The following is a 12,320-nucleotide window of genomic DNA, read 5'->3' as shown; positions in this document are numbered from 1 at the left end:
TCTAGCATGTTAACCATGCGCAATTAGTCAACATGACAGATTCCTGAGAGAGCCCCCAGAGACCACAAATGAGATAAGGATCAAACGCACCCAAGTAGGTTTATTGCCATGCGACCTACAATAATAATTGTCAGTGAACACACTTGCTGCTGTGTCACTACACCCTGGCTATGTCTAGACTGGCATGATTTTCGGCAAATGCTTTTAACTGAAAAGTTTTCTGTTAAAAGCATTTGCGGAAAAGAGCGTCTAAATTGGCACGGACGCTTTTCCGCAAAAGCACTTTTTGCGGAAAAGTGTCCATGGCTAATCTAGATGCGCTTTTGCGCAAAAAAGCCCCAATCACCATTTTCGCAATTGGGTCTTTTTTGCGCAAAACAAATCTCAGCTGTCTACACTGGCCCTTTTGCGCAAAAGTTTTGCGCAAAAGGGACTTTTGCCCGAATGGGAGCAGCATAGTATTTCCGCAAAAAGCACTGATTTCTTACAGTAGGAAGTCAGTGCTTTTGCAGAAATTCAAGTGACCAGTGTAGACAGCTGGCAAGTTTTTCCGGAAAAGCGGCTGATTTTCTGGAAAAACTGGCCAGTCTAGACACAGCCCTTATGTAAGCCATGACAACGGAATAGCATCCAACTAAATGCTCTGGATTTTAGTAACTCCCCCCCACCACGGTCAGTTGATGATCACCCTTTGGGGTACACTTTTATACACACATTCAAACAAATTACATGTCACTCCTGACGTATTGGGTTGCCACCCTCTGTTGCCTAGTTACCACCCCTTACCTCACACAAGGGGGGTTTACTTGCTATTCTTCATGCTGTCAATTTAGACCTGGTCCTGAACCTAAGTTGGTATGTATATTATTTGTGGGAAGGTGGTTGGTACCAAGATGTTTCTTAATGAGGTGTTCTGTTATCACCCCTCTGGAATGTGTTTTAAGGTCTGTGATGGCACCTTTTGGTGTTCTTTATGCTTGATCCTGCTTGTACTATTTCTCTTGAGCCCTACCTCTTCCCTGCTTGCAGTTTCACTGAGCCAAAGTCTTGCTCACTAGATTTCAGGCCTACTGATTTTATGTTACAGACCCTCAACTTACTACAGGCAGGTGGGGGATGAGTGGCCATGCCACAGGAGTAGTGGGAGCTGCTCTCAGGACTGCTGCAGAGAGTGGAAGCAGAACAGAGAGGCTTAGATGCAGGAACTGGGGGCATGTCGCAGCATACTAAATTTTATGTGGAGTCCTGACTGCCACCCAGGACTCAGCCATCAGCCCCTGGGCTGGGCTCCTTGCTGCTTCCCAGTGCTCCACTCCCAGACATATGCCTGCCCCCAGCTGTGGCCCCAGTCTTGGTCTCCAGCCCTGTCTGGGTCCCACCCACTCAGAAACATGGCCTTGCTCCTAGCTCCAGCAAGGTGAAGAGGGTGAGCGATGCTGGGCACAGTCTACAGGGGCTGGGCAATGTGTCTGCCAGAGCCAGAGCTGCCTGCCTTACCTGTTTGATGTCCCCTTCTAGTGGTGGCCGTAGGCAGCATCAGGTGCCCTGAATTTAGTAGTGCCCCCCACAGCTGCGTATGCCTAAGGACAGCCCTGCTCATAGTCTCTTAATCAGTCTTTTTCTCTTATTACTTCTTAATTGTATGCAGTAGCAGGTAAAGGCACCAATCAGGAGCAGGGCCCACTTGTGCTAGGTGCTGTACAGACACATAGGAAGACACAGCCTTTGCCCTGACATGCTTGCAATCTAACCACGGGCAAGATATGACAAGTGTCTATGAAAAATGGAAGGAGGAGGGAAGGAGGAGGCGGGGGGTATGCTTCAGCTAGAATGCCTTTGCCATTTATTATTCTAATAGGGTATGTGCTTGACATATTTTTATACTTAACAATTCTTAATATTTTCCAGTGTTCTTTGGGGTAAGTCAAATATTAAACCTGAAGCCAAACTACCGACATACACAGAACTTCCACTGACTCCTGAGGGTACATCTACACTGCAGCACTATTTTGGGATATCGGATTATCCCAAAATAGTTATCCCAGGTCTTAACAGCAAGCCTATAATTTCAGGCTCACTATTCCAATTTCCCTGTAAACCTCATTCTATGAGGAATAAGGGACATTTTGGAATAGCACTTTATTTTGAAATTTGGCACTGCATAGACAGTGCCAAATGACGAAATAATCTATATTGAAATAGCATCAAAATAAGGTACACAATTTGTGTAGCTCAAATCACTTGTCTTATTTCGAGTTACAGTGTTGTGTAGATGAACCCTGAGAGAGCTACATGCTTGTAAGGAACTACAGTGCTAGACTTTAATGTTGTAATGTGAATCGAGATTATGTGTTACATGTGTTTTTATTGAATTATACATACATATATGTAAATCATATCCATATACCTAGAATTACATTACAAAGCAGCCTTGCTTAAGATTCTTAAAGCACACAATTATGTCTTATTACATTTCTGTTTTTATTTGAATGGTCCCATTTGTGGAAGACAATTTTTTTTCTTGATTCTGCCTCCTGTTATCTAGGGCTGTGTCTACACTGGCATGATCTTGTGCCAAAGCGGCTGCTCTTGTGCAAAAACTTGCTGCCTGTCTACACTGGCTGTGTGTTCTTGCGCAAGTAAACTGACGTTCTATTGTATGAAATCAGGGCTTCTTGCGCAAGAACTATGATGCTCCCACTCAGGAATAAGCCCTTGTGTGCAACTGTTCTTGTGCAAAAGGCCAGTGTAGACAGGCAACAGGAATTTCTTGCGCAAGAAAGCCCTATGGTTAAAATGGTCATCAGAGCTTTCTTGTGCAAGAGAGCATCTACACTGGCATGGATACTCTTGTGCAAAAGCACATCTCTTGCGCAAAAGCACATGCTTGTAGACGCTTTCTTGCACATCTACTTTAACGCAAGAACTCTTGCACTAAAGAGTTTTTGCGCGAGATCGTGCCAGTGTAGACGTAGCCTAGATGTATTATGATTCAGGAACAAAGGGCTCAATGTATAAATTGCATCTCTCTACTTTTTATGATCATTTTTCTACTCTTTGCCCAAGAGCAGGTAACATGTAAAAGTCAGGCATTCTAAGGTTTATTTTTGTACAGAACCACAAAAGTACTTTTTTCCCCCATTTTGAAATGATTCCTTCTCTCTCACCCAAGGAATACAAATCTGATCATGAAGATTGGCGTGATTAACACCCATCATTCCTATATAAATGTTCCCAGGCTGGCAGTACAAAATGCTGATGAAGGCATAGGAAGGATGGAGAATGGAGACAGCAGGTAAGTCAAGTATAGTAATTAGGTCAAAGTCAGTTCTCAGGATGTTTTCATTTGTATTAGTTTTCAATGGGAATGACAGAGGAACAGATGTTTGTCCCTGTCTTGTTGTCTTCTCTCTTCTGTTCATAAGGCTATTCTATCAAAGGCTAAACCTACCTGTGATACATTGTCCATTGTAATTAATTAGGATAATATAAAATGTAACTGTATTTGTTAGTCAAATGATTTTACTTCCTTAAGAATGAGTTCAACTAGTCAAAAATACACTCAAACAGTCATTACCAAGTTTTCACCATTCAGCAAAGTACCTCTTGCTTGAGTTGGGAAAATACTGAAAAAATATAATTGTGAGTTAATCCCTCTTTGTTGGCATTCACAACCCTTTTTATCTGATTATTTGTAGCTGTTGAACAGAGCTGTTTTTTATTCAGAAGAAGTCCACTGAAAGCTAAGCAAGATGGAATAGTATTCTGAATAAATATATGTGAGCATTAAACACTAGGAAGGCCATTTTGAAAAACTTTTTTGTAAAGAACTACCACATAGTTAAAAATGTTTGTAGATAATTTTACAGATAGAAAAGGGAATTATTTCAAGTGTCTGCAACTTGCTGCCTCAAAGCAGGGAGCTGAAATAATACCCTGTGACTCAGATGATTGATCATATGGCAAAAAAACTGAATAATAAATTGTGATTGTTCACAGGTTTATACTTTCATATCTGGCTGCCCAAATTTAGTCTCCTCAAAGCAGGGAGCTGAAAAAATATCCTCTGACACAGATGATAGATCATATAGCCCCCTCAAAAAGGGAACAACAAATTATGATTGCTCATAGGCTAGTTCTTTTATATTTGGCTGCCCAAATTTAGACACCTCCATCCATATTTTGGCTTCTAAATAAGCATATTCTGATATTCAGAGGTACTAAACACCTGGAGCTTCCACTGAAATCACATTATAGTCTGCGGTTTGTTTATAAACAAGTTACTATGGGTACTTCTACACAGCAATGTTATTTCAAAATAACTTAGTCCGCATCTACACAGCAGGCAGTTATTTTGAAATAATGTCAAAATACTGGCAAGCTGGAGGACTTCTTATTCCGACTCTTATAATCTTCATTGTACGAGGAGTAAGGGAAGTCGGAGGAAGAGTGTTCTGTTTCAAAATAAGAGCTGTGTAGATGCTCCCTATTTTGAAATAAGCTATGCAATTGACATAGCTCAATTTGCGTAGCTTATTTCGAGTTAAGCCCTTCTGTCTAGATGCACACTATGTGACTACATTTTTCAAATCTGAGTGCCTAAAGACATCTGTGTTTAGACAAATAAATAAATGTGGTCTGATGAGCATCTGCAGCAAGTCCAAATGATTTCAATGGGATTTACAGATGTTCAGCACAAAATTGTGTATGCAAGTTTTGCTTGAGGAATATGTAACTAGCCAATTTGTACAAGTGCATGTCTGGTGTAGCTGCAATTTAGGAAGGTGGTCTAAAAATTGGACCCCAAATATTAAAGTGAAATGAACAGTGCTCCCTCAGAAATTTGCGCTTAAAGTTCCCATTAATAGGCTGGAGGAGGCACTCAGTAGACATATTATCTTCATTTTGTACAAATATTATTCCTTCTGCTATTAAATAGACTATCTAGTTCACTAAAGAATGCACCATGAATTCCATGAGAACATCCTATGATCAAGCAATGCACACTAATATAGGGGTACATTTTCTTCTTGGTGTAACTCCACAACTTAATCCCAAACCTGCAAAGATGCATGCTCTTATCTCTACACATGTGGATAGTTCCACTGAATTTGCAAGGTTGGAACCTTAGATTTGTATTTTCTGCAGGATTAGTGAGTACAGTATATGGGGACAATTACTGAAAGTTCTTCTGTATTTAGTACAGTACCTAGCACACTCTCAGTGCTTTACAAATAATAAAAAAACATACCAAAATAATGTTAATGCAACTTTAATGTTTAGAGATAAAACACAAGTAAATCATTCCTGGGGACCACTATTTATGAATTGTTGCTGTAGTACAGTAGTTAATTTATTCACTGTACATACTGTTTAATTATAGGTCCTTGGCTGTAGAGTATGATGGTTTATCCATATTACAAACACAGGAGCGTGGGGGCAGCTGTAGTGGTTCCACAAACAACTCTCAGGCAGTGAAAAGAATTCTACAGGGGTGAGTTACATCCCAGAGATCCACATTTAGCACATGTCTACATTTAGTATGTCTACATATTTAGTTGTTTACTTATCTATGTATCCAGTTATTTATACAAGTTTAGGGAGATATTTTGGTAATCTCACTCATATTTAAACAAACTCTCTAAAACATATAGTACAGGTTGTATCTCCCTAAACCAGGATCAGAGGGGTAGCCATGTTAGTCTGAATCTGCAAAAGCGACGAGGAGTCCTGTGGCACCTTATAGACTAACTGAAGTGTAGGAGCATAAGCTTTCGTGGGCAAAGACCCACTTCGTCAGATACATGCATCTGACGAAGTGGGTCTTTGCCCACGAAAGCTTATACTCCTACACTTCAGTTAGTCTATAAGATGCCACAGGACTCCTCGCCCCTAAACCAGGACTTTCTGGTCTGGCAACATCCATGGTCCAGCAGGACTACAGAGCCCAGGAACAGAGAGGTCTGGTAGCAGCACTACAGTGAGGACCAGTGACTCAGCTGGGAGCCCCATGTCAGGAGTGAGGGCAGGTGGCACGGCAGAGTGTGCTGGCTCCAGCAGCTGGTCAGTAACAGGGCCAGCAGTGGCCACGGAGCTCTGACCCTGTAGGCAGCCAGGGAGCTCTGTCCCTGGTCCCAGACAGGGAGCTCAGCCCCAGCTGCAGAATTCCAGCCATGGTACACCAGCAGTGGCCACGGAGCTCCAGCCGGGGAGGCAGAAGGGGGCTGGTGCTAGAGTCTGGCAGCAGTGGGGCTGGGCTGGAGCCCTAGCCCAGGGGCAGTGGATCAGCACAGGCCATGAGGGGAGGGACCTCCCCTGATCCTGCAAATCCTCTAGTTTGGAACCGATCAGGTCCCAAGGGTGCTGGACCAGGAAGGTCCAACCTATAGATATTTTGGAAGGAATGCCCTCAAATCTAAGCAACTGAGAATCTCTCAGCAGTAATCATTAGTTAGATTAATTCTATGTCATGGTGCCAGATTTGTTCCTGGTAGTTGATTACAGTAATTATTGTGACATTTGGGTTCAATATATAGGTTTATTTTTCCCCACAAAGAAATTACACTTATTTAAAAAAAATCTTTAACTAGTATTTGTATCTACTTTTAGAATACCTCACTTTCTGAATACCTTAAAGAAGTGGGACAAGAGGATTTCCAATGAAGGCTGCCAAATCCCAGACTCTTTCTTGGAAAAAATTCAAGGTCCACAACCAAGATGGAGCAATAATTGTAATAATCATAATCACTGTGATAAGATAGCAGAAGAAATCATGTGAGTCTTGTGCTCCTTGTGTGGGGAACATATCAAATCTTTGACTTTGTCCATATGATCCTACTTAGGTGGATTTTTATCTGCTTATTTTGGAATCTCACTTTATGCAACAAAATAATTTTATTGTATCTAATTTTAATAAAATCTTTTTTGATTAGGTGCAACATTAATGGATAGGGCCTAATTTTAAAACACAGGGACCTTGATAATACAACCAGATTCCCTATATGTGCATTCAGTTTGCTCAGTCATTAAAAAATGGTTCAGTAGGGTTGTTAACTAATGTGTAATTGTATAAACTTGTAACCAGTGGAAATTTACTGGTTACATGTTTACATGCAGTGGGGCAGGCAGGAGCCAGTGCTTGCAGGGAGCCAGCTTTTAAGCCAGCTTCTGCCTGCTTCCCCCTGCTCCCTTCGATAAAAAGGTAGCAGCATGGGGGACAGGTGGCTCTGTGGGAGCTGATTAAGGATGTTAAATATTGACTAATTGAATACTCAATGCATTTTTGCATCCACTATTTGATTAGTTGATAGGGTGCCTCTGCCTTTGAAGTATAGCAACAGCCCTAGGAGGGGGTACTTAAATGCAGCAAAGCCACTTGAAGCCTAAGGCCAGACACCAGGCTCCACGCTGCTTTAAAATGCCACAGGAAGCCCGGGATTAGAGGAGCAGGTAGTCTCCAACTGATCCTGGGCTCCACGTGGTGCTGCCACTTTGAAATGCTGTGTGCAGGCTGGGATACCCCAGGTGGTACAGGGTTGCACGCAGCATTTCAAAGTGGCAGTGCTGCATGGAGGCCAGAGTCTGGCCCCAGGCTCCATGTGGTGCTGCTGCTTTGAAGCATTCCCTTCGTTCCCCCCACCCTTGCAGCCTCTTTCTGATACACCCTAGAGCTGATACACATGAGGAACCGTCTTGAAAGCTGCTTCCCACATGTACCAACTTCCGCCTTGCCCCCACTCCCTGCACTGCTGCCTCTTTATTAGAGGCTGCAGCACGGGGGAGGGGAAGGAAGACAGACAGGTGGCTCTGGTGCTCATAGGGAGCTGGTTTTTAAGTTCTCTCTCAAGAGCACTGGCTCCCTCTTGCCACCCTGTACTGCTGTCTCAGTGGGAGGTGGCAGGGGACAGATGGCTCAGTGAAAGCATCATTCACGGAGAGACAGTTTAAAAGTCCGCTCGCTGCGTATACCATCTCCCACTTGCTCACCCCTCTTTACATCCTCTGTGCTGCTGCCTCTCTAGCAGAGGCAGTAGGGTTGTTAACTAACAGGCTCAGGAGGAGCTAGTTTTTAAGCTGGCTCCCCCTGAGCACTGGCTTCCGCCTGCCCCCCTGTCACTGCTGCCTCTGTGGGAGACAGAAAGTGGGGGAGAGGCAGCTCCATGGAGCTGGCATGCACACACAGCCAGTTTAAAAGCTGTCCCCCTGAATATATCGTCTCCTGTCTTATAGAGAGGCAGCAGGTGGGGGAGGCAGGCAACTCCACAGGAGCCATCACATGTAGAGAGCCAGCTTAAAAGCTGGCTCCCCATGGGCACCGGCTCCCACCTCCCCACATTGCTGCCTCTGATACAAAAGCGGCAAGGAGGGGGTGGTGGTGCCCAGGCTTATCAGTTAATTGTGCAAACAACTACACTCTAACTACTACTTCCTATGGTCCGTTTGAATGCCTAAATATGGAATACCTTAGAAGCTACTAAGACACCTGGGCTACGTCTACACTGGCATGATTTTCTGAAAATGCTTTTAACAGAAAAGTTTTCCATTAAAAGCATTTTCGGAAAAGCACGTTTAGATTGGCAGGATGCTTTTCTACAAAAGCACTTTTTGCAGAAAAGCGTCCATGACCAATCTAGACGCGGTTTTCCGCAAAAAAGCCCCGATCACCATTTTCGTGATCTGGGCTTTTTTGTGGAAAACAGTACTGTGCTGTTTACACTGGCCCTTTTGCGCAAAAGTCTTTCGGAAAAAGACTTGTGCCCGAACGGGAGCAGCATAGTTTGTTACATGAGATTGTCAGTGCTTTTCCGGAAATTCAAGCGGCCAGTGTAGACAGCTGATAAGTTTTTCCGGAAAAGCGGCTGATTTTCCGGAAAAACTTGCCAGTCTAGACACAGCCCTGCAGTTTAAAAACCAGATCCATGGTGGTCAGGTGGAACCCACAGTCCGTCTGGTGTGGTGTATTGTCTCATATAGTGGCACTGACACCACTTACAAAGAGAATAATAAGTCTGTTCTACATCCTTAGCTACCAGCTCGCTGACTTTTAGCTCATATGATAGAGGCTCATGTCCTAAACACCAGAGGTCCCAGGTTTGATTCTGCCCGCAGATGACCAACGTCTGCCAGCCTCACACAGGCATTTAATGGGGTAAACATCATTGGTAAAATCCTGACTGCAGTGAAGCCAATGGCAAAATTCCTCATTGTCTGAATGGTACCAAGATTTCACCTCTTTTCTTTTCAAAAGTATTGAAACTCCAGGAATGCAAAACAGAGACATAAACAACATTTCAAGGGTTTTCTTCATCTATATATTTACTGGTGAATATTTTCATTCTACACTTATAAAACAATTAGGCAATCTTAACTAACTTATGCAGTAGTAAACCTTACATTAAAGGACTATTTTACACTTGCTAGCTTATTTAGTATCATTCAGCAGACATAACTATTTTATTTTACTGTTTCTTAGGGAACAGTGCCAACCTAGTGCCTTTGCACAGTACAATGTTAACAACAACAGTAATAAAGATGAGTAAGTACTCTACAGTTTTTGTATAAAGTTATTTGTAGTGTAAAAAGTAGCAACAAATGCAATACACTTAGTCCTTTCTTTGCAAATTATTGTATCCTACAAGTAATTGAATAAGAAATTACATGAACGTCTGAACTGTATGCACAGCCAATGTTTTTATAACACAAAAGTTATTAATGTCCCACTTAATCATACAAAAATGGAAATAGTTGAAAACGATATAAAAGATTTTAATCAAGGGTAAAAATAATTAAATATATAGGTAGATTTATAGAACTCAACAGATTTTAATAGGAAAAATAGTGGAAATAATAGTTACATGCATCCCAAAAGCCTGTCACAGAAATATTGCTTCTTTTTTAGAGAGGAGAAAAAGAAAAAAGAAAAGAAGAGGTAAGACAATAATATTACATTGCAGAAGATAATTATTTGCAAACTATCATTTTAGTTTATCTGTAAAACTAACATTTGAATCCATTTTTAGCAAGTCTGAAGGTAAAAAGGAAAAGAAAAAGGACACAGAAATGCAAAAGAACAAGGAAAAGAAGGAAAAACATAGAAATAAAGATAAACATAAGAAGAAAGTTAAGAAAGATGAGTAAGTGTTCTTTATTTGGTTTCAGAGTAGTGTTATGTTTTAGTAAGAATGCTTTGCCTGTACAACTGAATATATTCATAGGTTTATTGCAAGCGTGTTATGTATGTTAGCCCTAGATAAGTGATAAGTGCTGATCACTGTTAGGTCTTGTTTGTTCATGAAGTTGTTCTTAATTAATTCCATGTATGGACACTCTTATTCCACAATAAAATGCCTTTTCTTTATTAAGCTTAAATCCTAAACAGGAACAATGTACACTTATGCTCTGTCTACACTGCATGCCTTATAGTGCACAACTGTGCTAGTACAGCTGTGGTGTTGTGACATATACAGTGCAGTCGCTCCTTAAAGCAGCAGAGTGCTCCCCTGCCAACAACAACAACAAAACCCCTCCAATGAGTGGTGGTAGCTTTGCCATTGGACGAGCATCTCCCACTGACAAAGCACTGTCACCACTGGTACTTTTTGTTGGTAAAACTTTTGTTGACTAGGGAGGTGGCTTTTTTGCTATAAGATTTCCTGTGTAGCTTGCTCTATGCTGACGGGAGAGATCTCTCCTGTCAACATAATTAAACCACCCCCAAAAAGTGTTGGTAGCTATGTTGGTGAGAGAACGTCCTCTGACATTGTAGAGCTGCCCACATTGGTGCTTCTGTCTGTGAAATGTATGTTACTCAAAGGATTGGTTTTTTTCCACACTCCTGACCATGGGCAGAAAGTAATGGAGGCTAGGATAGGCTCTCCAAGCCTTGTGCTGCCATGGGTGGGGGGGGGAGGGGTAGTGGCAGATAACAACATGGGCCCAGGAGGCCCATGCCCAGGGGCCCTAACTAATTTAGGGGTCCTGAAAAAAATCTCCTCCCACCACATCCCCAGGACTGCTGGAGCTCTCATATCTGCTGTGGCCACAAAACTTTTCTAGTTTGGGGGCTGCAGCAGGACATGTATGCATAGGAGTGAGTGGCAGGGCCTTAGGGGGAAGAGGCAGTGTGGGGTGCTATGGAGCAGAGGTTGTGGGTGGAACAGGGACAGGACTGCAGAGAAAGAGATGTTCCACTGTTGTGGTTCCTGGCATAAAGGAGGAGCTCCAGGCTCTCAGCCCACTTCTATGACTCCAACTGAGCTCTCAGCCTCTGCCCCATCTATTGGAGCTTTCAGACCCCATTTTCATGCCAGACAGGCCCACAAGGAGGCTGATAGAAGTGAGCAGGGGTGTGTCCTCAGCTGGAAGATGTGGGGCAGGGTGCTAGCTCCCCAAGGGAAGCTTCACTCATATTCCTGACTGATATAACTCCCAGTGTAAACATAACTTTACTCTAGAGCAGAAGTGTCCAAGTTGTGTCTTGTTCCTTTTTAGGGCTTAAGCTAAACAGACACAAGGAATTCTTATTCTGGAATTAAAATGTCCATTATGGATGTTAAAATGCATTTATTTAGGTAAATGTGTAACGGCTGAAAAATTTCAGCCGTTACATGTTTACATGGCGGGGGGGGGGGGGGGAGGAAGGAGAGGTGAGGAGACTCTGGGGAAAGTCTCCTTTTAAGCTGGCTTCCTGCTCACACCAGTTCCCGACAACACCCTCCTCCCCCATGCTGCTGCCTCTGCACCCTCCCCCCATGCTACTGCTTTTAAGCCAGCTCCCCATGCATACATGCTACCGTGAAGATTAACCTATGAGCACAGTCTCATTGGTTAACTATGTACTGGGTACACATTCACATCCCTAATGTCTACACATGAAGTTAATCAGCAAAACTCCATGTACAGACCCCTTGGCTGTGTCTACATTGGCACCCTTTTCCGGAAAAGGGATGCTAATGAGACACTTCAGAATTGCAAATGCCGCGGGGGATTTAAATATCCCCCGCGGCATTTGCATGAACATGGCTGCCGCTTTTTTCCGGCTCAGGGTTTTGCCGGAGAAAAGCGCCAGTCTAGACGGGATCTTGTGGAAAATAAACCCTTTTCCAGAAGATCCCTTATTCCTACTTGAAAGTAGGAATCCCCCGCGGCATTTGCAATTCCAACTGGTCTCATTAGCATCCCTTTTCCGGAAAAGGGTGCAAATGTAGACACAGCTCTTGTGTATAGACAAGTCTTTTATGTACTTAAATTTTTCCATCTTCTTCAGTCAAGCAATTTTCATTATCACTTCTTCTGAAAGACAAGACAGAATGTTACTGTCC

The 12,320-nt window shown here is 42.8% G+C and overlaps 1 protein-coding gene across 1 annotated transcript in view; it reads left to right on the top strand.

The window, feature by feature from the left end:
* Window positions 1–12,320, top strand: part of CNGA1 (cyclic nucleotide gated channel subunit alpha 1) — a 33,275-nt gene that overhangs the window by 11,642 nt on the left and 9,313 nt on the right. The window contains exons 2-5 of the mRNA XM_089777643.1: window positions 3,173–3,295; window positions 9,473–9,535; window positions 9,899–9,928; window positions 10,020–10,133. Of these exons, the coding sequence (XP_089633769.1) occupies window positions 3,189–3,295; window positions 9,473–9,535; window positions 9,899–9,928; window positions 10,020–10,133 (314 nt within the window). The 5' untranslated portion in view covers window positions 3,173–3,188. The remainder of the gene's footprint in view (window positions 1–3,172; window positions 3,296–9,472; window positions 9,536–9,898; window positions 9,929–10,019; window positions 10,134–12,320) is intronic.

Source organism: Pelodiscus sinensis, chromosome 4 (assembly GCF_052426305.1).
Source record: "Pelodiscus sinensis isolate ZL-2025 chromosome 4, ASM5242630v1, whole genome shotgun sequence".
NCBI classification, from domain to species: domain Eukaryota; kingdom Metazoa; phylum Chordata; order Testudines; family Trionychidae; genus Pelodiscus; species Pelodiscus sinensis.
The sequence above is the reverse complement of the archived record's forward strand: the minus strand, read 5'-3'. Positions and strand labels throughout refer to the sequence as shown.